The sequence below is a fragment of the Brassica napus genome, chromosome A2 (genome assembly GCF_020379485.1).
Source record: "Brassica napus cultivar Da-Ae chromosome A2, Da-Ae, whole genome shotgun sequence".
NCBI classification, from domain to species: domain Eukaryota; kingdom Viridiplantae; phylum Streptophyta; class Magnoliopsida; order Brassicales; family Brassicaceae; genus Brassica; species Brassica napus.
This window is the reverse complement of record NC_063435.1, coordinates 21,234,047-21,255,429: the sequence shown is the minus strand read 5'-3', so window position 1 is coordinate 21,255,429 and position 21,383 is coordinate 21,234,047. Positions and strand designations below refer to the sequence as shown.

The following is a 21,383-nucleotide window of genomic DNA, read 5'->3' as shown; positions in this document are numbered from 1 at the left end:
CCTAGTTACTCATATAAAAATGTTTGTACAACAAAACAAATCGATGATATGGCTATTGAGTTCAAAACAAAAGAATTTTAGTGTCATAGATAGTTACAACAAACCATGTTATTTCCTACAGCGGGAGTGTTTGGGACGGATTGCGATGTAACAAATGGATCGCATTCAATGATTCTTTTAGAGAAAAAAACATTTACTCACAAGAATTGAGAGCCACAAAAATTAAAAACTACAAGAAAGAGTTTACAAGACGAAGAACGAAGTGGAGGAAAATTAGCGAGTCAGCCTGTCCTACGAATGTACTAGGAAACATCGTATTACTGCTAATTATGTTAAAAGTTTTTATTAACATGTTTTATGTAATTTATGATTCATGTAATATGTAATTCATGTAATATGTTACGTTGATTTGATATCAATAAAGTTAAGATGTTCCCAGTCAAAGAAGCTGCCATATTCCTTCATGACATCTGGTGCACTGTCGCCTCTTCGCTGGTCCCTCCTCGCACCCTGACCTTCTCTTCCTTGCCTCTGAACCCATTTTTGACATTCTTTCAGGTTCTCTGTCTCAGATCGTTTCGGGAGAGATCCCATTTACTCCGAAAGTAAAAATGGTGGATCTTCTCCTAGTTTGCTCATCTACTAGGGAATCTATCTGATGTTCAGGCAGATTTGTCTATTGATCTCGGTGTTCTTTGTGTTGCCATTAGGATTTCTTCCAATTTCATATTTTAAATTGAAATGACCGTCGGTAACTCTCTTTGATCTCCTGAAAATATGGTTGCAACCAGGGCCAGTTTTGAAGGTATCCATACAAAATATTTGAATGAAACCATTATTTTGTGGAGCCCCTAGTTTTTAAAACATCATATTATTTATATACATTAATATTTATATAATTATATATAAATGTAAAGATAAAACAAAATTTAAGAATATAAAGTTATTATGTATAAAATTTATAGAAATAGAGTTTGTGGTATTACGATAAATAAATATAATCATAAACTAAAAAGTATTAAGTTCACAATGTATTCAAACTAAAATAAAATAAAATAAAAGTATTTAACAAAGATATCATCAAATTTTAAATGAAACTATTTATTTTTTGAATAGGGCCCTTGATTTTTCCGGATCGATTTTGGTTGCAGCGGGTGATCTGCCACTGGCAGAATTAAAATGATTAACGTTGTGCATGTTTTCTTTTTGCCACGTAACTGAATATGTTTATATATGTTACACATGTATCTAGCTATGTTCTCACGTGTTGGGCTAAAAATGTACTATTTTACCTTTGGACTTTACGAAACAAAGAAGTTGACAAAATAATATTAAGTGGAATCAGAACCTCTTCCCCATAAAATTTTAAAATGGAGTGTAGTCTATTAATTTTCTGAACTCTCTCGGAGTCGGACGATAGTATTAATTACGTCGGAAGGTTGGCATTGTGTAGTGCATCATTTTCGTTTTCTATATATTAGCTCTAGTCACCCAAACATCCATGTTAGAAAAACACAGAATCTACCTAACAAAAAGAGATCTAGAGAGAGAGAGAGGAAATGGCATTACAAGAGGAAGGAGATGATTACACAAAAGATGGAACTGTTGATCTTCGAGGCAATCCTGTCCGGAGATCCCAGAGAGGTCGTTGGAAAGCTTGTTCATTCGTCATTGGTATTATTATTATTTCCCTTAATTTTAGATATAATATATATATGCTTAATTACAATGTATATATATGGTTGATATTTGGAATGTTAAAATGTTTAGTGTACGAGATGTTTGAAAGAATGGCTTATTATGGGATATCGAGCAATCTAGTGATATTCATGACTACCAAGTTGCACCAAGGCACGGTCCAGTCCTCAAACAATGTAACCAATTGGGTTGGGACTATCTTTCTCACTCCCATCTTGGGTGCTTACGTCGCAGACGCTCATCTTGGTCGTTACCTAACTTTCGTAATTTCTTCCGCTATCTGTTTTCTGGTATGTAATATTTTATCCTCTAACATATAAAAGAAAGAATACAGAAAAACTAACTAATATATTCTTTGTGTGGTGTTATTTTAACCAGTTATTCTGGAATATCAGTAAATAGAATATTTAAACATTGGATCACTTCTCGGCACAACCGTATGAATCATTCCCGTTATCCTCCAAATATTAAAGAATTATTATATATATATATATATATATATATATAAAAGTCATATGGCCCTCTAAATTGTCAATTTTTTTAAGCTCGGCCTAAAAATATTTATAGTTTATTAAATCTCAGATCTAGCTCTGTATAGACAACAAAATGGTTGTGATTACGTGAACCCTGTGGTATGCCCAGAAACATGAATCATGAATATGATTTTTTTTTTTTTTTTTGAAAGAATGTTAAATTTTATTCCTCAAAAAAACCTTGTTACAAAAGATGCTATCCTTATATCAAACTAGAGTTAAAACTCTGTGCAAAGACTCCTATAAAGATAATCAAAAGCTAGTCACACTCTAGTACCAAACCTGAGTTGCAAAGCATCTTTCATACCCTTTGCTCATTTAGCTCTCAACACACTAAGTTTATTTCTCACCCCCTTATCGGTCAACTTCTTCAACACAGATATAGGCATTAGCTTCTCCCCATGCCTAACTCTGTTTCGTTCTCTCCATATTTCATATATTGCAATGTGAAACGCATAACGGAAACAGAAAAGCCTCTTTCATGGCATATTAGTGGTTAGAGTGTCAAAATGGTTAAAGTTTCTTAGACTGTATTGTTGCTACGTTTGAGAAAGATTAAAGCACGGAAACAACCGGTTTACTGAACTTTCTGAATTACAGGGGATGTTGGTATTAACATTATCAGTATCTATACCGGGAATGAATCCACCAGAATGTTCTACGACTAGTGCTGAAGACTGCGAACAGGCTTCAGTTCTACAGTTAGCGCTTTTCTTTGGAGCGTTATACATATTAGCGTTTGGTACAGGCGGTACAAAACCTAACATATCAACAATAGGGGCCGATCAATTCGACGAGTGGGATCCAAAGGAGAAGATGCAAAAAATCTCATTCTTCAATTGGTGGATGTTTGGTATTTTCTTTGGTACTCTATTTGCTAACACTATTCTTATCTATGTTCAAGATAATGTAGGCTGGGGCTGGGGGTATGGGCTTCCAACTTTGGGACTTGCTATTTCCATTTCTGTTTTCTTGTTGGGCACTCCTTTTTACCGCCATAAACTCCCAACGGGAAGCCCTTTCTTGACGATGGCTCGAGTCATTGTGGCTTCATTTCGGAAAGCTAAAGCACCAACGCCCCGTGACCCAACACGCTTCCACGAACCGTCTTCACTGGAGTATGAGCGGAAAGGCACCTTTCCGATCCACTCCACTCAAAGTTTAAGGTAGTGATTTTAGTATATCCTAAGTATGTCATAATGTACAACTAGAGTCAGTTCTGGGGATAGCGAGATGAACTATTTGCTTGAAGTCTCCAATTTTTTAGAAGTTAATATACATACGAAATTACTAACCAAATATTTTGTTATGCTTTTTAATAAACGGTCTAAAACCCCTCAAAATCTCAGTACCGACTATACAAATGTAACTAATGGTGTTTTGCAGGTTTTTAGATAGAGCTTCACTAAAAACAGGAACAACCGGCCAGTGGGATCTTTGTACAACCACAGAAGTCGAAGAAACAAAACAAATGCTAAATATGCTACCTACCATGGGCATAACTTTTGTCCCAAGCGCTATGATCGCTCAAATTAACACTTTGTTTGTCAAACAAGGAACGACTCTAAACACAATGATTGTCGGAAACTTCAGCATCCCACCAGCGAGTCTCTCCGCCTTTGGGACAGTCTCTTTCCTCGTCTCCATTGTCATATATGATCGAGTCTTAGTCAAGATAGCCCAAAAATTAACCGGGAATCCAAGGGGCATTACTTTGCTTCAACGGATGGGAATTGGTCTTATCTTCTACATCATCGTCATGACCGTCGCATCTTTCACCGAAAGGTATTAAGATTTTAAATAAAATAATTACTTTGCATAAATCTTTCATAAGTAGGGCTTATATCAACTGAATTCACACGGCCTGACCCGAGTTTTAGAAAATCATAGACACTTCTATGTTAATTTTAAATCAAAAAATCTGGACAGTTTGAAGTCATGCAACCTATAATACGTCTTTAAAATCTAGAAGTGAAGTTAGATTTATATTTTCTTGTATTGATAGTGAACTTCACAGTTTCGTACTTGGCATATTTGTTACAGGTATAGACTCAAAGTCGCTGCTGATCATGGACTCATTCACCAAACGGGAGTAAAACTACCATTGACAATCTTCGTGCTGCTTCCTCAATTCGTGCTTATGGGTATTGCTGATGCTTTCTTAGTAGTTGCGAAGCTCGAATTTTTCTACGATCAAGCTCCTGAAAGCATGAAAAGTCTTGGCACATCGTATTCGCTAACAAGTCTAGGGATCGGGAATTTCTTGAGCAGTTTCTTGTTGTCCACTGTTTCTAAGATAACAATAAAACATGGAAGAGGATGGATTTTGAATAATCTTAACGAGTCTAGGTTGGATTATTATTACTTGTTCTTTGCGCTTCTTAATTTTGTTAACTTCGCCTTATTCTTGGTTGTGGTTAAGTTTTATGTTTATAGAGCTGAGGCTACTCATTCAGTGAATGTGAAAGAAGAGGAATCAAAGGTGGTGGGTATCAAGGAGGATGAATAATATAAAAATATTGTTCATTTATACAGTTTTCTGTTTACTTTTAGTTTCAGTACATTTACTTCATATTTTCATTATATATAGATGTGTTTAACAAGAAAATGGTAATTTAATTCTTGGAGTCTTTGAAATTCACACTTTTGTTCTCCAACTCTTCAGTATGACATAATATCAGAAGTGTGTAATTTTCTTGGACGTCTAAAACTCTACGTTACGCAGTAAACATGCATCATTAGTCTACTTTCCCCAAATCTAACCCTAATCATTTTAAGTTTTATGGGTAACATCTCTAGAAATTTAGGATCTAGTCGATGATTTGTTGTTTTAACTTTTAACCAACGAGGAGTTGGTCTATTGGCTATCTAAAATATAATTACAAATTTAAGAGGAAGAATCAAATTAAATGCAATCTCTCTTATTAAAACGAAATATTCTCTTTGGTTCAGTTTTTTTTTAAGTTTTTTAAATTAAATATATTCTTCTATATAGTTAAACTCACCTTTAATTAATTACTACTAGATTTTTTAACCGCGCTACGCGCGGATAAGATATTATATGTATTTATCAATTCTAAAAAATAATGTATAATATTGTATTATATTATTTAAAGAATAGAAAATAAGACTACATAACATAAATATATTTTTTATATTTTCTTTGTGGAAATCATTATGTTGTTTGATTGTTGTACTTAATTCACATATTTGCATAGATATTTGTGATAGATGAATAACTATATTTTTATTATCAGTAAATAATATATATTTATTATATAATATAAGAAAAATAGAATTATTTACTTTTTAACAAACTTGTCTCATGTTGGGGACTCGGTTATAGACATATCATATTCGAATGAAACATTTTTACACTTATCAATCTTCTTAACAATCAAGAAACAAATCTGAATATCAAAACAATATCTCATACGATCTCTTTGTGGAATAACTGCTCTGAAAAAATTGAATTTATGCATAAAAAAAGACTGGAAATGGATGTGCATATGTGTTATCTAAGTCAGCTTTACAAAAAACTATTTATAGTTCATATATCATTTATGTCCATCCTATTTTTTTGTCCATCATTTCTTAAACATCTTGAAATAAGTAATGCTAATTAATAATAAATTTTTTGCTCACAAAATAAAAATCAAATTTGTCTAATTATCGCTTAATTTGTCTAACTGATATATGTATTTCTCAATTCTAAAAAAATAATGTATAATATTGTATTACATTATTTAAAAAATATAAAATATGACTACATAACATAAATATATGATGACAAAAAAAAACATAAATATATTTTTAAATTTTCTTTGTAGAAATCATTATGTTGTTTGATTGTTGTACTTGATTCACATATTTGCATAGATATTTGTGATCGATGAATAACTATATTTTTATTATCAGTAAATAATATATATTGATTATATAATATAAGAAAAATAAAATTATTTACTTTTTAAACAAACTTGTCTCATGTTGGAGACTCGGTTATAGACATATCATATACGAAGGAGACATTTTTACAGTTATCAATCTTCTTAACATTGAAAAAACAAATCTACATATCAAAACAATATCTCATACGATTTATTTGTGGAATAACTACTCTGAAGAAATTGAATTTAGGCATCAAAAAGGACTGAAAATGGATGTGCAGATATGTTATCTAAGTCTGCTTCACAAAGTACTATTCATAGTTCATATATCATTAATGTTCATTCTACTTTTTGTCCACCATTTCTTAAACATCTTGAAATAACTCATGCTAATTAATAATAAACTTTTTGCTGAAAAAAAAATCAAATTTGTCTAATTATCGCTTAAATATTTTATTAATATGGTCTAAGAAGCTTTTAAGTGATATCATATTTAATTTATTAGTTTTTTTGTTAATTTTTAGAGGTTTTTGTATTTAAGATTTTTTTTCCATATTAAGCTTCTATTTCTTTCACGGAATTGATATATATATATATATATATCATAAAAATTACCATCAAATCAGTTTTACTTATTTATTATTTTGTTTTAACGAAAATACACTTTTTAAATAATTTAATTTAATTTAAAATAAAATTATTATTAATTTGCTGTATTTTAACAATTTCATTGATTTAATTAATTTGCTTTGGTGGATAACTTAAAAAGTTTTCATATGAATCGGGGAAAGCAAGCTTATGTTGTTATATTATATTTATTTTGTGTATATAGAATCTATATATAATGCTAGTGTAATAAAGAAAGAACATTATTTTTTTGTAACTTCAAAAAGATACATTATTACAATTTAAAATGAATCAAAATTGAATAAAATGGTAATTAAATATTTGTAAATCTAATTGTTTAGTTGGATTCTCATGAAAAAAAATCGATTGGTTAAACAAATGTTTCAAAATTTGTTGTGGTATTGTTTTGTCTATAAATTATAAAATTTATTGAATTAATATATTTAATTATTGCATCCTTAAATAATATTTTATTAAGACATTAGAAAAATATGTTTTGAGTTGTTTTGTCAAATTGTACAAAAATCTATGCTTTTTCATATTTGTAACTTCAAAAAGATACATTATGACAATTTGAAATTAATCAAAATTGAATAAAATGGTAATTAAATATTTGTAAATCTAATTATTTTTATCTTGTTTAGTTGGATTCTCATGAAAAAAAATCGATAGGTTAAACAAATGTTTCAAAATTTGTTGTGTTATTGTTTTGTCTATAAATTACAAAATTTATTGAATTAATATATTTAATTATTGCACCCTTAAATAATATTTTATTAAGACATTAGAGAAGTATGTTATGAGTTGTTTTGTCAAAATTTTACAAAAATCTATGCTTTTTCATATTTGTCACGAAAATTTATATGTTAAACTTACTTTTACAAAATCTTAACTTTGTCACGAAAACAAAAATCTATGCTTTTTCATATTTGTCAACGTTCTCACACTTTCTAAGAATATATTAGCTTAGTCACTTACTTATTTTTTTTTACAAAACAAAGTATCGGAGTCTTGAAAGTTGAATTCATATTATTGTAAATGTACATAAGAGTTTGTGATTATATATTTAGTGGTTTTTGTATATGTGTCCAAGAAAGTTTCAATGGCTTAGTGGTAACTGTCCTATATATATATCATACTAACCCGGGTTCGATTCTCACATTCGCATTGTTTTTTTATTTTTTACGAAAAATAAATGAGATGACATGGCAATTTCGGGTTCTCTGATTGGTTGATTTTTCTATCCTATGTGGACACCCTCTCCATGGCTTATATCTCCCTTTTAGTATAGTATAGATTCATCTCTTTAATTTAACTATTGTTACTATTTTAATGTTTCAGTTGCTAATTATAGAAAAGCTTTAAGCCAATGGAAGAGACAAATAAATGTAAATTTGGAAAAGTTAGTGGAGGAGCTTAAGGAAAAGGTGGAGGGTCTATATTTGAATGACGATGTTACTTTAAAGAAAATACAGATGTTCTAAAGGAACTATCTACTGTTCTCAAGGCATAAAAGATGTTTTGGAGATAGAAAAGTATGGTTCTCTGGTTAAGGAAAGGTGATAAGAACCCAAAATACTTCCATGTGCTAGTGAAGCGAAGAAGAGCAAGGAATAGTATCACACAACTCCTAAATGAAAATGGAAATATGGTGGAGAATGTGGAAAGATTAGTAGCCATTGCTACTAGCTATTTCAGGAAAATAATTGAATCTTCTAACCCGAAGGATATAGTTGATGCGCTAGCAAAGGTCTCGATAACGATTATTGGGGCAATAAATGAGGCCCCTACAGCACCAGTAACTGAATGGGAGGTTAAATTAGCGCTTTTCGCTATGCACCCAATAAAAACCCCAGGACTAGATGGAATGACAGTCTTCTTCTACCAAAAATTTTGGAATATTGTTAAAGAAGACTTAACTCGTATGGTTAATCAGTTTCTTTTTGAAGGAACAATGGCGCATGGGTTAAATGATACCAATATCTGCCTAATCCCTAAGACGACTAAGCCGAATGAGATGAAAAAGTTTAGACGTATCAGTCTATGCTATAAAATAATATCTAAGGTTTTATGCCAAAGATTGAGAAAGGTTCTTCCACAACGGATATCTGAAATTTAGTCAGTTTTTGTTTCGGGAAGACAAATCACAGATAATATCAAGAGAGCTCAAGAGATGTTCCATATGCTGAGAACCAAGCCAGGGGGAAGAGTTAAGAGAACGGCTATAAAAACGGATATGAGTAAAGCATATGATAGGATGGAATGGTCATTCATTGAAGTTGTCATGCGGAAGACGGGTTTTTCAGAGATATGGATTGATTGGATTATAAGATGCATCACCTCGGTCAAGTACAATGTTCTTATGAATGGAGAACCAAGGGGAAATATTATCCAAGGAAGAGGTTTATGTCAAGGAGATCCTTTGTCTCTTTTCATATTTATTCTATACACGAAAGCGCTCGTGAGCCTTCTTTATCATGCAGAGAACCAAGGGAAGATAACAGGGATGCGAGTCGCACGCGCTAGCCCTCAGTATCACACCTTCTCTTTTCTGATGATAGCCTTTTCTTTTGTAAGGCACAGCCTCGTGAAAGCGAAGAAGTTATGAAAGTAGTCAGAAAATATGGGCAAGCATCAGGGCAATAAATCAACTTTGATAAATCCTCATTACTCTTTGATAAGAGGATTCCAGCAAATGATCGACAACTGATTAAAAACACACTTGATATCCAAAACGAAGGGGGAATGGACTCCTACTTAGGAATCCCAGAGGATATTAATGGCTCCAAGTGTAAGCTATTCGCTTTCTTAAAAGAAAAACTACTACACAGAGCGATGTTTTGGATTGGTAGATGGCTATCAAAAGGAGGAAAGGAATTTTTAATGAAATCTATTTTGATAGCTCTTCCGACGTATGTCATGTCCAGCTTCTTGCTTCCTTTGGAGATATGTGAGAACCTTACAGGTGCCATTGCACAATATTGGTGGAGCTCAAATCCACCAAACCGGGAAATTCATTGGGCTAAATAGGAAAATATGTGTGCACCTTGAGAGGAGGGGGGAATTGGTTTTTACCATGATCTATGAATTCAACTTAGCTCTTTTAGCGAAGCAACTTTGGCGTCTTGTTCAATTTCCAGATTCATTAATGGCGAGTGGGAAAATATTATCGCCTGAGTCTGTCTTTGCGAATTGGTGCAGTGTATAACTCATCTTATGTGTGGACGAGTATTAAAACGGCAAGGAAGCTATTACTTTTGGGTATCAGGAGCAAAGTGCACTCAGGATATGAAATTAATGTTAGGCAAGATCCATGGATTCCCTCAACTCTAGCAAGACCGGCTCAGTCCAGGGCCCCAATAGTACATCCAAAGATGATTGTCAGTAGTCTTATTAATTTTGAATCAAAGGAGTGGGATGCTCGAGTAGTGGAACAGTATGTAGACCAAGAGGACATATCGATGATTCAGAGTCTAGCCATAGGCCCTACTCATCGACGTGATACCTTTTGCTGGAGATACACCAAAACTGGTCAATATACAGTCAAATCTGAATATTGGATAGCTACAAATATACTGACAGATGTCGACGAAAAAGAAGTTCTAGAGCCCAGTATAACCAAATTTCAAGTCTTTGTTTGGAAACTGAATGCACCACAAAAGATTTGTCATCTTATATGGCAATTAATCTCATGACAGGTAGTGGTCACAAGGAATCTGGTACGTCGCAATATGCGATTGGATAACTACTGCCCAAGATGTGAAGAGCCAAAAGAAACTATTACTCATGCGATCTTCGAATGCTCACCGACCTTACAAGCATGAGCACTATCTTCAACACCATCAAGCTCTCAAACATTCCCTATTTCGAGTAACTACGCCAACATGGATTATCTATTTTTGAAGAAGAATAATATTTATGGAGCCATAAGATGATAGAGACCATTATCCTTGGATAATTTGGTACATTTGGAAGGCTAGAAATGATAAGCTATTCAGAGGTATAGATAGGGACCCATTGGAGCTTGTCAGATATGTAAAGAATGAGTGTGAGGCCTGGTACAATGCAAAGGATACTATACATGTTCCTCTACATGCACAAATTGTTGAAGAAACACAAGCCTTAAGTTTGGGTAATATTTGTATGTTGGATGGTTCACGGACCTTCACGGATCAATTCAGTGGAATTAGATGAGAGTGGAAGGATAACATGGGTCCAACTTATGGGGACACATAATTTAAGGAGGTGTGAGATAGCACTACACTCTAAACTGGAAGCGTTAAGATGGGCAATTGAGAATATGCTACAACACTCGACCTGTCAGAGATTTGGGACAGATTGCAAATACTTGATTGCAATGATAGTAGGCCCACAAGTTTGGCCAAATTTTTCAACTCAGCTGGAGGTCATTCAAATTTTCCAGATGTGTTTTCCAGACTTAATCCAAAAGCGCAAAATGAAATTGATGATTCACTAGTTAAGAATATCCGTTCTTTTCATAGATCTTTTTACTTTATTGGTTGTTTTATTCATGTTTAGTTATCTAGATTACATCAAATTTGATTAGTAAAATAACTGTTTGTTACAAAAAAAATATATTATTATTTGGGCTTAGAAAACGTAGACAAACTATTTTAGAAATAAACATGTTTACATATTATGCAAATAAACTCCAATATCTCTCTTATTAAAACATAACTTTCTTTTTGGATTCAACTTTTCTTTTATAAATTTTTAAATTAAATATAATCTTCTACTATACAGTTAAACACACCTTTAATTTGACTATTGTTACTATTTGGGTTTAGAAACGTGTGCTAACTATTTTAGAAATAAACATGTTATAATAGTATGCAAATACACCCGAATATTACGTGAAAGCAGTGTGCAAATATGTTGGGTCCAATAGATTATGTCATATTTATGATATACGAGAGTTAACATTATGACATCTCCATTATTTAAAATCCAAATCAAAATAATCATGTTTGTTAAAAATATATATAATATCGATAGGGTTATAAAGTAATTGTTCACGTTCAAACGTTTTCAAAATTTAATAAAATTAGTAGTACTAAAATTTCCAAGTTAATCTTTTTTGTCCATCTGTCGACAATTATAATGCTATGAAAATACACACATAGTATGATTTTAACATTGGAACATAAGAGTATACATACATAATCTCTATTAAAATAACCGATAAATTATGTAATATTTTTTTTATTATGTAATAAACAAAAAATTCAAAACACTAGCTCATAACTTTGTGTTATAACTAAAAAACAACCTGCTTTTTCAAAGTGCAGGTCATGATATAGTTAGCAGAATTAAATTTGAAGATAATTTTTTCTTTAAAAAAAACGAGAGAGCAAGAGAGATAGGACCCTAGCAACCAAAGCCGCTGTCATCCCGACTTTTGCTCTGGCGGTTGATGCTTCTCACCGCTGCCGGAAGCAGTATCTCTTCCTCTCCTTTTACTTCTTTACGGTACTAATCTCGGTATCTCGACATCAGTGTTAGGAGCAGCTTCGGACCTGAGTTTTTGGAGTGATTCAGATGGGTTATTCTGTCGGATCTCGGTGCCCTAGTTCGAATGGAGATTAGATGGATGCAGGGCTTGTTGGTTTCACTCTGGTAGTCTTGAGCTTCTCTGTAGGGCTCGGTTACAGGTGAAGTTCGGTGGTCTTGGTCAGAAGAGAGAAACTCATGTTTATGGCTGTTTATAGGATGTCTAGGTTATGTTCATGTGTTAGTCTTTAGTTCTAGAGAAGCGGTTTTGAGTGGGTTTTTGGTGGTTGCGAGGTTGTGGTTCTTTTCTCTATCTCTCTTGTTTGTATGGCCGAATATTATGTCTTGTTCGATTGTATTTCAAATGTTTTAATATAATCCTTAGATAAAAAAGAGAATTTTTTTTATTATATATTTTCACACATATAATTCACACTTAAAACTTATAAACAAAAATATAAGCAAAATATTAACTAGTTACTATAATTTAGTTTTTTTATTAATATGCATCAGAAATTTAGCTATTACTCACTTAACCAGCTTTGGTTAGAAAATAAATTAAATATTTTTAACAATTTGAAAAGAAGTGTAAGAGAGTAACAAGTAACCAATGTAAACAAATAAAAATACATTTTCGGGTTCAATTATTTTTACTAGATAAAAATTTACAATAAATTAAAATAAAGCCTCAAGATAGTCGGTGGATATAATTCAATCAAAATTTTGACCATCTCTCATGTAATTTGCTATTTTCTCAAGAATATAAGAAATCTTTAATATAAGTGTAATTAACTTTGATATATTCTTCTAAAATAATATTTCTTTATATTTCAAATAAAAAAAATGTTATTTATTTCCCTAAATATAGAGGACAGAGTAGAGGTCTATATTTTATAGAAAGAAATAAAGATAGATTAATTAGAGTACTCTCAATCTAATAACGTCACTTACCTAGATATTTGAATCATTACATATATTTTGCTTATATTTGTTTATACCGTTTCCTTAATTATTTGGTGAATCCTCTTGTTTGGGTGTCTTGTTCTTCTGATCTAGATTATACTATGTGTCTGTAATATAGCCTTTGGTTTAAAAGGCTATGTTTCTTTCTCAAGAGAATTATGTTGATTCTGCGGGTTAATTAGACATATATTCTGGTGGCTTTATCTTTTGAGGGGTTCTTGTAACTCGCTAGCTATTTTATTCTGTAATTTCCTGTTTAATTATCATTGTTATGTGTTACAAAAAAATTTACCATCGTTATATTTTAGAGAAAAATGACGTGATTTTTATTTAGTTTAATGAAAGTAAGATTGGAGAAATATAAAAAAATAAATGTAGTAATATTTTTGAAATTTAATGTTATCATATCTGATCAAGTGTATGAGTGCACAACATCACTAGTTTTTAAGTTCCATAACATTTAAAAATAGAAAAATAACAAAAAGTAAAATGAAGACCTTCTGTCATATGAGACTTTGCTAAATCTGAGAAAGGCTGATTTTACATGTGTATATGTTGAACAAAAAGTTTTCATGCGCCATGCAAAAATAATAATGTCAAAAAAGTACATTTATAATAATTATTTTTATATTTTAACTTTAACAGTTTGAAAGAAATAAGATCATGAATGTTTTATTTTTTATTTATTTAATTTAAATATTTCAGTATGATTCTATTTAAATTTCAAAAGAGTTAAGATTAAATTTATAAAAATATATTTATATCATATTGTATTTAATGATTACTTATTTTAATATATTTCTTACCACCAAGTTTAAGTATATATATAGTGAAATATAAATTCTAATAAATATTGGATTTTTGTTTGTTTTAGTTAAGTACATTAAATTGGAAAAAAAATTGTACTTAATGAACTGATAAATTTAAATAAAATTTAATCGCTTAACAATTAAAAATTATTTGATTAGTATTGTTTTAGCTTTGTATTTCTTGATACACACTTACAATTAATTTTGGTAAAATATATATGGGTTATACAAAATGTGATATGTAAATTGATGTGAAAAATTATATTGGTAATTATAATAGCTTATTTTTATTTTTGTGATAGAAAATATATATTTATTTAATGGTGAGATATAAGTTATTAGTTATTAATATATTTTAATATTTTCCAAAAAAATAAAGATGTTTAATGGTGATATAGGAATTAATAGTTATTACCATATTTAAAATAAATTACAAAATTTATTTGTATAAGGAAAATTTATACATGGCACAATTAAGTTGATATCATATTACATTTTGAATGTGGTGATAACACATATACAATTTACTTCACAAATAATGTTTAGGGAGGGTCAAAGACAAATTTGTTAGAGATTTTAGTATAGTTTTCTTCTTCTAATATATTAAAATATATTTTAAAGACTCATTCTGATCTCTAAGTGATAATGGTGCGCTGACACCTGTTAATAACATTTTATTGTATGTTTAGTCAAAATCATTTTATTGAGACTTTAGTATTTTCAATAGTACTTTTAGTAACATAATATTGACCAATGGTTGTTTCCAAATAACAATCCTGAATTAATTGTATAAGTTATGTGACTCATCAAGGGTTAATGATTACTCAGCAATTTATGTAAAGATTATGATTGTCCAAGTGTCTCATTCCCTCATTTCCTCTCTCTACATATACATATATAATACATGAGACCAAGTAACAACTCTCGAACAAAAAAAAGATAGAGACAGAGGGAGGGAGGAAATGACATTACAAGAGGTAGGAGATGATTACACAAAAGATGGAACTGTTGATCTTCGGGGCAATCCAGTCCGAAGATCCCAAAGAGGTCGTTGGAAAGCTTGTTCTTTCGTCATTGGTATGAATTATAATTTCCCTTATTTTTAGATATCTGTGTATTATATGATTAATTACAATGTATATGTGATTGATATTTTGGAATGTTAAATGTTTAGTGTACGAGATATTTGAAAGAATGGCTTATTATGGAATATCGAGCAATCTAGTAATATTCATGACTACCAAATTGCACCAAGGCACGGTCCAGTCGTCTAACAATGTGACCAATTGGGTTGGGACCAGTTGGCTAACTCCAATATTGGGTGCTTATATTGCCGATGCCCATCTCGGCCGCTACATTACTTTTGTCATCTCTTCCGCTATTTACTTCTTGGTACGTATAGCTTTTCTTGTTACGTGTACGTGTATAGTTTTGATTTTTTTTTTTCTGAATTGATATATAGTTTTGATATTAAATAGTATAATTTATAGAATATACTATATTCCCCTATATTTTATCAAACAAACTAAATAATCCCCCACGAAACCTTCATAACCTACAGCATGAAACAAACGTGCAATGCTTGACTGTATGTAGTTGGATCGTAAAGATTTTGGTCAACAGTTGATCTTTTGAAAGATCAATACATAGTTTATTAAATTAATTTATATTACATTAAAAAAAAAATGATTGTCACAATCAGTTTATTGTATTTTACCAAAAAGACATCCTATGAGGGTGAAACCATAACCAAAATTAAAAATAGTTGAATGATTAATGAATACACCGGTGACTTTAATAACGTCGTGCCGTCATGACCGGTTTATATAATCATCAATAAGATTACACCGGTTAACTTCAAATCAATTTAACCGTTTTTGTTTGTATCATTCCCAGGGAATGGCGTTGCTGACATTATCAGTATCTCTACCGGACCTTAGGCCACCGACATGTACGAAGACCAATGTTGAAGACTGCGAAAAGGCTTCGGTTTTACAATTAGCCGTTTTCTTTGGAGCGTTATACATATTAGCAATTGGTACAGGAGGCACCAAACCAAACATTTCTACAATAGGAGCAGATCAGTTCGATGTCTTTGACCCAAAGGAGAAGATTCATAAACATTCATTCTTCAATTGGTGGATGTTTAGTATCTTCTTTGGTACTCTCTTTGCCACAACCGTTCTTGTTTATGTTCAAGATAATGTAGGATGGGCCTTAGGTTATGGGCTTCCAACATTGGGACTTGCGATTTCCATTATCATATTCTTGGTAGGTACTCCGTTTTACCGCCATAAACGCCCCATGGGAAGCCCATTCACGAAGATGGCTAGAGTCATTGTGGCTTCACTTCGTAAAGCTCAAGCGCCTATGTCACGTGATCCCACATGCTTCCATGAGCTCCCTCTGTTGGAATATGAGAGCAAGAGAACATTCCTAATCCATCCTACAAGAAATCTAAGGTAACGAATGTGTATTTGGTCCGGTTCGGTTAGGACATTCATTTTGGATATTTATTTATTCGGTTGAATGTAGGCATGTATGTTCGGGTTTGAATCGGATTTTTGGGTTTACCCTTCCAGGTTCCATTTAGGTCTCATATATGTTTGTGTCTAATTTGTTTACTAATACTTTGGTTCATATATGATTTATAAATTTGCTTAAGATCTTTTTTGGATCCAAACTCATTTCGGATTCAGATAATGTCATATCATGTTTTAGATATCATATTAAAATAAATACTCCTTCCGTTTAAATTTAATTGCCGTTGCAGAGTAAATTTTTCGTTTCAAAATAAAAGTATCATTTTAAAATTTTAATACAAAATTATTTAATATTATTTTTTCAGTTTATTTTCTATTGGTTAAAATATTTAGGTGTATATATGTTTTTATTATGAAAATATACAAAATTAAATATTTTCTTAATTTGTGTGCATAAATCTAAAAAACAACTAAAATAAAAAGGAGGAAGTGTAAAATTAAGTATTCAAGTACTTATTTAGGATACCAACCTGGTTTTTTAAAGCATGTTTTCGGGTTTCTTTCGTATTTTCAAACTTTTGAGTTATTTAGGTTTGATCAATATAACAACACTTCTAGTTCAGATATATTTTTATATCACCTTACATAATCTATTTGGGTACTCTTAGAAGTCTAATCGGACATGGAAGTTTTTTTGTTCGAATTATTTTTGAACTTTGGGTTTCAGATTTTTTTTGCACAAGCCTAGTTGAATGAGTTTCTTTTTGTTTGGTTACATTCATTAGAGTAAAGATATAACTATATATGTGTTGCAGATTCTTAGACAGAGCTTCACTCAAGACCGGACCAACCAATAAATGGAGTCTCTGTACTACAACAGAAGTAGAAGAAACAAAACAAATGTTAAGAATGTTACCTGTCCTGTTCATAACGTTCGTCCCAAGCATGATGCTCGCTCAAGTCATCACTCTATTCGTCAAACAAGGAACCCTCCTCAACCGTCACATCACCAGCAACTTCAGCATCCCACCCGCAAGTCTCGTAGGGTTCACTACATTCTCCATGCTCATCACCATAGTCATATACGACCAAATCTTTGTTAAACTCGCCAGAAAACTAACCGGAAACCCAAGAGGCATCACATTGCTTCAACGAATGGGAATCGGTATCTTCCTCCACATCTTTATCATGATCATTGCATCAGTAACAGAACGGTATAGGCTCAAGGTCGCTGCTGACCATGGACTAGTCCACCAGACCGCTGTACCACTTCCCTTGACCATTTTCGTGTTGCTGCCACAGTTTGTGCTAATGGGTTTGGCTGATACTTTCTTAGAAGTAGCTAAGCTTGAGTTTTTCTACGATCAAGCACCTGAGAGTATGAAAAGCCTCGGGACATCTTACATGACCACCAGTTTAGCAGCCGGGAACTTCATGAGCAGCTTCTTGCTTTCGACAGTGGCTCGGGTGACGAAGAACCAGGGAAGAGGATGGATTCTTAACAACTTGAATGAGTCGAGGTTGGATCACTATTACATGCTCTTTGCGGTTATAAACTTGGTTAACTTCATCTTCTTCTTGATGGTGTCTAAGTTCTATGTGTACAGAGCTGAAATCACTGATTCAGCAAACGAAAAACAGGAGACAAAGGTTCTAGATAACAACAAGGAGTAAGGGAATGCATTCATTCAGCTTCTTGATTTTGTTTTGTGTTTTACTAAATGTAATGATCACAAACTGGTCTTCTGTCTATCATACACTGAGAAAACAATACAGATTGTTCTTGTAATCTCCTCAGACAGATAGATAGATACTAGAGTACAAAGGCAAGGACTTGCATGGTTTTTCGATAAAGATTAGTCATCTCGGTAGTTAAACTTCCTTTTGACAGACACACGGTCATCTTCATCATCTTGCTCTTCCTCTTCCTCTTCTTCATATACTTCTTCTTCTTCGGCTTCTTCTTCTTGCTCAACATCATCTTCCACAGTGTTAACCCTCTCACACTCGTCAATCCATTCGCTATAGCTGGCATCCCATATTCGAGCAAAGCAGAGGATTTAGAAAAAAGAGTGAAAGAACAAAATAAGATACCGTTGCAACACATTGAACTTACATGTCTATAGCTTCACTCAAAGCTGCAAGAAACAAAACATGTAAAGTAAAAAACCAATTCTTGTACTGATAAAACAACAACAATGTCTTAAAAGAATTGAAAACATGAAAAAGAAACCTGTGATGGTGGTGCTAAAGCTTTCTTCACAGATTCTACAAGTTGCAATACCAATCATCTCCTTCATGTTACTGATAAAAAAAAAGCAGAGGAGTATTCAACATATACAGTTTAACAACAAGAGTTGGGTTCGTTAAAAGGTAAGAAAAAATCATACATTTGGCATTCGACACTAGAGCCGTGGTTGCAGAAAGGACAGCTAAAGACAGTGTCAAGCTTGTCCATACGCTTAGTAGTAGCAGGCTTCGCCCTTGACTTCCTCTTTCCCATTGCTTTAAGCACCTTTGGCCACAAAGCAGATAATCACAAAGAAGAAGAAAAATCAATACTTTCTCAGAAGGATCAAAAGAGATCTAAGAAATTGCTGATTTCAACCTAATAGATAAACAAGTTACCCAGAAGATTTGAATTCGACGAATCTCAAAAGTTTGATACACAAATCTAAAGAATCGAAAAGCCCAATGAATCCAGAGATAGACAAACCTGTAACTGCGCAAGATCGATTCCTCGGGAAGAGCCAAATACGAAACCCTAAGATAGTGCGACGAAGAGGTGTGATTTGTGGAAGAAAAATAAAAAGGAGATTGTTGCAACTTGATATTTTTCTAGACTCTCAGGAGCCAACGACGCCGTTTCAAAAGAAAAATAAGTTTATAATAAGACATTTTCTGTATCTTGTAATAGGGGTGGGCACTTTACCCGATATCCGAAGTGGCACCCGAACCCGATCCGAAAAACCCGAACAGAAATCCGAACCGAAGTAGCAAAATATCCGAACGGGTATTGAATTAAGAGAGATTGGATATCCGAACCCGAACGGATAATACCCGAACCCGAATGGATATCCGAAAATAACCGAACATATGTATAATTAACCTTATATTTTTAGTTTACATCTTTCATTTTATATAAAGTATTTATATTGATACTACACATATTTTAAGTTCATAAGATATACATACAATTACGGAAAAAATGATTTGCTACTCACTTAAAATACATGTCAAATTTTTTATTTCAAGAATGAACAAAAAGTTACATCCAAAATTTAAAAACAATAATCAAATTAATGTTTTTTAGTTTCAAAATGTTATGTCCAAATCTATTAACCATTCAATCTATTAAAAATAAAAGATTAGTGAAGTGAAAGTTATATTTTTAAATACAAGAAATTTGAAAAATGAAAATCTAATTTTGTTTTTTTCAAAATCTAAATATCCGAACCCGATCCGAAATAACCGAACCCGAACTAAAAATATCCGAACCCGACCCGAAGTACAGAAATACCCGAACGGGTTCTACACCTATATACCGAAATACCCGAAAATCCGAAATACCCGACCCGAACCCGAACGGATACCCGAACGCCCACCCCTATCTTGTAAAGACTTCTTTCCCGTCGGTCCGGAAAAAACGCACTTACAACACCTAACTCAAATTTGGAATACTTTCCGACTAATGCAATGGGTGGACCGATCATCTATACGGTCTACCATGAAAACCAGTTAGACTGAACCCAAACTCAAACTTCTTGATATCAATGGTTTACAAAACACTTCTTGATATCGGTTCATTTTTTTAAATAGAGTTTTGGTTTCGCTGTATAATATGAATGGTTTGGTATATGTTCGGTTTTAATTTGGTTTGGTTCTGGTTTTAGTTCAGACGCCAAAGACTCTGAGATAAGAGAAACAACGGTTGGCGGAGATGGAAAATAGAAGAGAATAATCATTCATCTATTCAAAATTCCATGAAGATGGAACTTAAATTTTGTAAGTTTTTGGACTATGTAAAATTTTATATTGACGTGAAAGAGTGTGGATCAAATGTGAGTTTACATAAAAAAACCTTTCAACTAAATCCCCTATATATTATTTGAAAAGCATTGCAACATTTTTTTGTAGCAATGTGTCATCACTAGAATGATTCTTAGAATCCTTAGAGAAATAAGTTGGTCCATCTAAATATATAATAAACTTTTTATTAAACCATAATAAATACATTATTAATGTGCTTCATTATTTCCTTAAATAAGATTACGAAATTGCCTAATGTGGCTAAAGTATATATGACAATTAATGATTTTGAATAATAAAGATTTGATAAAAAATAGTGTGTATTATAATTATATTTGTTTAATTTTAAGCTATTAAAATAAATTAAACAATCATAGTAACCATATAATAAAAATTAAAAAATTATATATATATATATATATATTATATTTTGAATTTTTTAAAATGAGTATAAATTACTAAATATGTTAAAAGTTTCATATTCAAATTTTGTGATCTATGATTTAAAACTTTTGTTATGACATGATACAAATAATTAAAAAATAATATAAGTTGAAAGTCTCATTTAATAAGTATCAAAAATAAAAGATATATAAATATATGTATCATTTTAAATTAAACTATATGCCATATAAAAATACATAAATATCTTAATTTTGAAATTTACTTTGAACATTTTTTTGATAAAAAATTTGAAAAAATATTGACAACTTAATTTTTTTAAATATTATAAATTTCTTAAATCATTAATCCCACAGTGAAAATTTTGTTATCACTAATTTAGACTTTTTACTATAACAGATACAAATGACAAAAAAATGAGCAAAAATCATCATCTAA

The 21,383-nt window shown here is 31.9% G+C and overlaps 3 protein-coding genes across 3 annotated transcripts; 2 read left to right on the top strand and 1 right to left on the bottom strand.

The window, feature by feature from the left end:
• Positions 1-1,316: 1,316 nt before the first annotated feature.
• Positions 1,317-4,761, top strand: LOC111213554 (protein NRT1/ PTR FAMILY 5.2-like). Its single transcript, XM_048760138.1, has 5 exons — positions 1,317-1,674; positions 1,771-1,988; positions 2,832-3,397; positions 3,618-4,016; positions 4,275-4,761. Exons 1-5 carry the CDS (start codon positions 1,560-1,562, stop codon positions 4,738-4,740), a joined length of 1,764 nt encoding a protein of 587 aa, XP_048616095.1. The 5' UTR covers positions 1,317-1,559; the 3' UTR covers positions 4,741-4,761.
• A 5,800-nt stretch (positions 4,762-10,561) lies between these two features.
• On the top strand, positions 10,562-18,188 carry LOC106436356 (protein NRT1/ PTR FAMILY 5.2-like). The gene is made up of 4 exons (XM_022717097.2): positions 10,562-15,108; positions 15,206-15,423; positions 15,928-16,493; positions 17,330-18,188. Exons 1-4 carry the CDS (start codon positions 14,994-14,996, stop codon positions 18,186-18,188), a joined length of 1,758 nt encoding a protein of 585 aa, XP_022572818.2. The 5' UTR covers positions 10,562-14,993.
• LOC106436357 (transcription elongation factor 1 homolog) lies at positions 18,186-19,404 on the bottom strand. The gene is made up of 5 exons (XM_013877318.3): positions 19,231-19,404; positions 18,905-19,029; positions 18,748-18,818; positions 18,631-18,652; positions 18,186-18,542 (listed from the first exon to the last, which is right to left on the bottom strand). Exons 2-5 carry the CDS (start codon positions 19,015-19,017, stop codon positions 18,371-18,373), a joined length of 378 nt encoding a protein of 125 aa, XP_013732772.1. The 5' UTR covers positions 19,018-19,029; positions 19,231-19,404; the 3' UTR covers positions 18,186-18,370.
• Positions 19,405-21,383: the final 1,979 nt, after the last annotated feature.

Coding starts and splice junctions, on each gene's coding strand:
- LOC106436356 (XM_022717097.2), top strand. CDS start 14,994: ATGACATTACAAGAGGTAGGAGATGATTACACAAAAGATGGAACTGTT. Junction 15,109..15,205: donor AGCTTGTTCTTTCGTCATTG/GTATGAATTATA, acceptor TTAAATGTTTAG/TGTACGAGATATTTGAAAGA. Junction 16,494..17,329: donor CATCCTACAAGAAATCTAAG/GTAACGAATGTG, acceptor TATGTGTTGCAG/ATTCTTAGACAGAGCTTCAC.
- LOC111213554 (XM_048760138.1), top strand. CDS start 1,560: ATGGCATTACAAGAGGAAGGAGATGATTACACAAAAGATGGAACTGTT. Junction 1,989..2,831: donor CTTCCGCTATCTGTTTTCTG/GTATGTAATATT, acceptor TCTGAATTACAG/GGGATGTTGGTATTAACATT. Junction 4,017..4,274: donor GTCGCATCTTTCACCGAAAG/GTATTAAGATTT, acceptor TATTTGTTACAG/GTATAGACTCAAAGTCGCTG.
- LOC106436357 (XM_013877318.3), bottom strand. CDS start 19,017: ATGGGAAAGAGGAAGTCAAGGGCGAAGCCTGCTACTACTAAGCGTATG. Junction 18,819..18,904: donor TCTAGTGTCGAATGCCAAAT/GTATGATTTTTT, acceptor TTTTTTTATCAG/TAACATGAAGGAGATGATTG. Junction 18,543..18,630: donor TTGAGTGAAGCTATAGACAT/GTAAGTTCAATG, acceptor ATGGGATGCCAG/CTATAGCGAATGGATTGACG.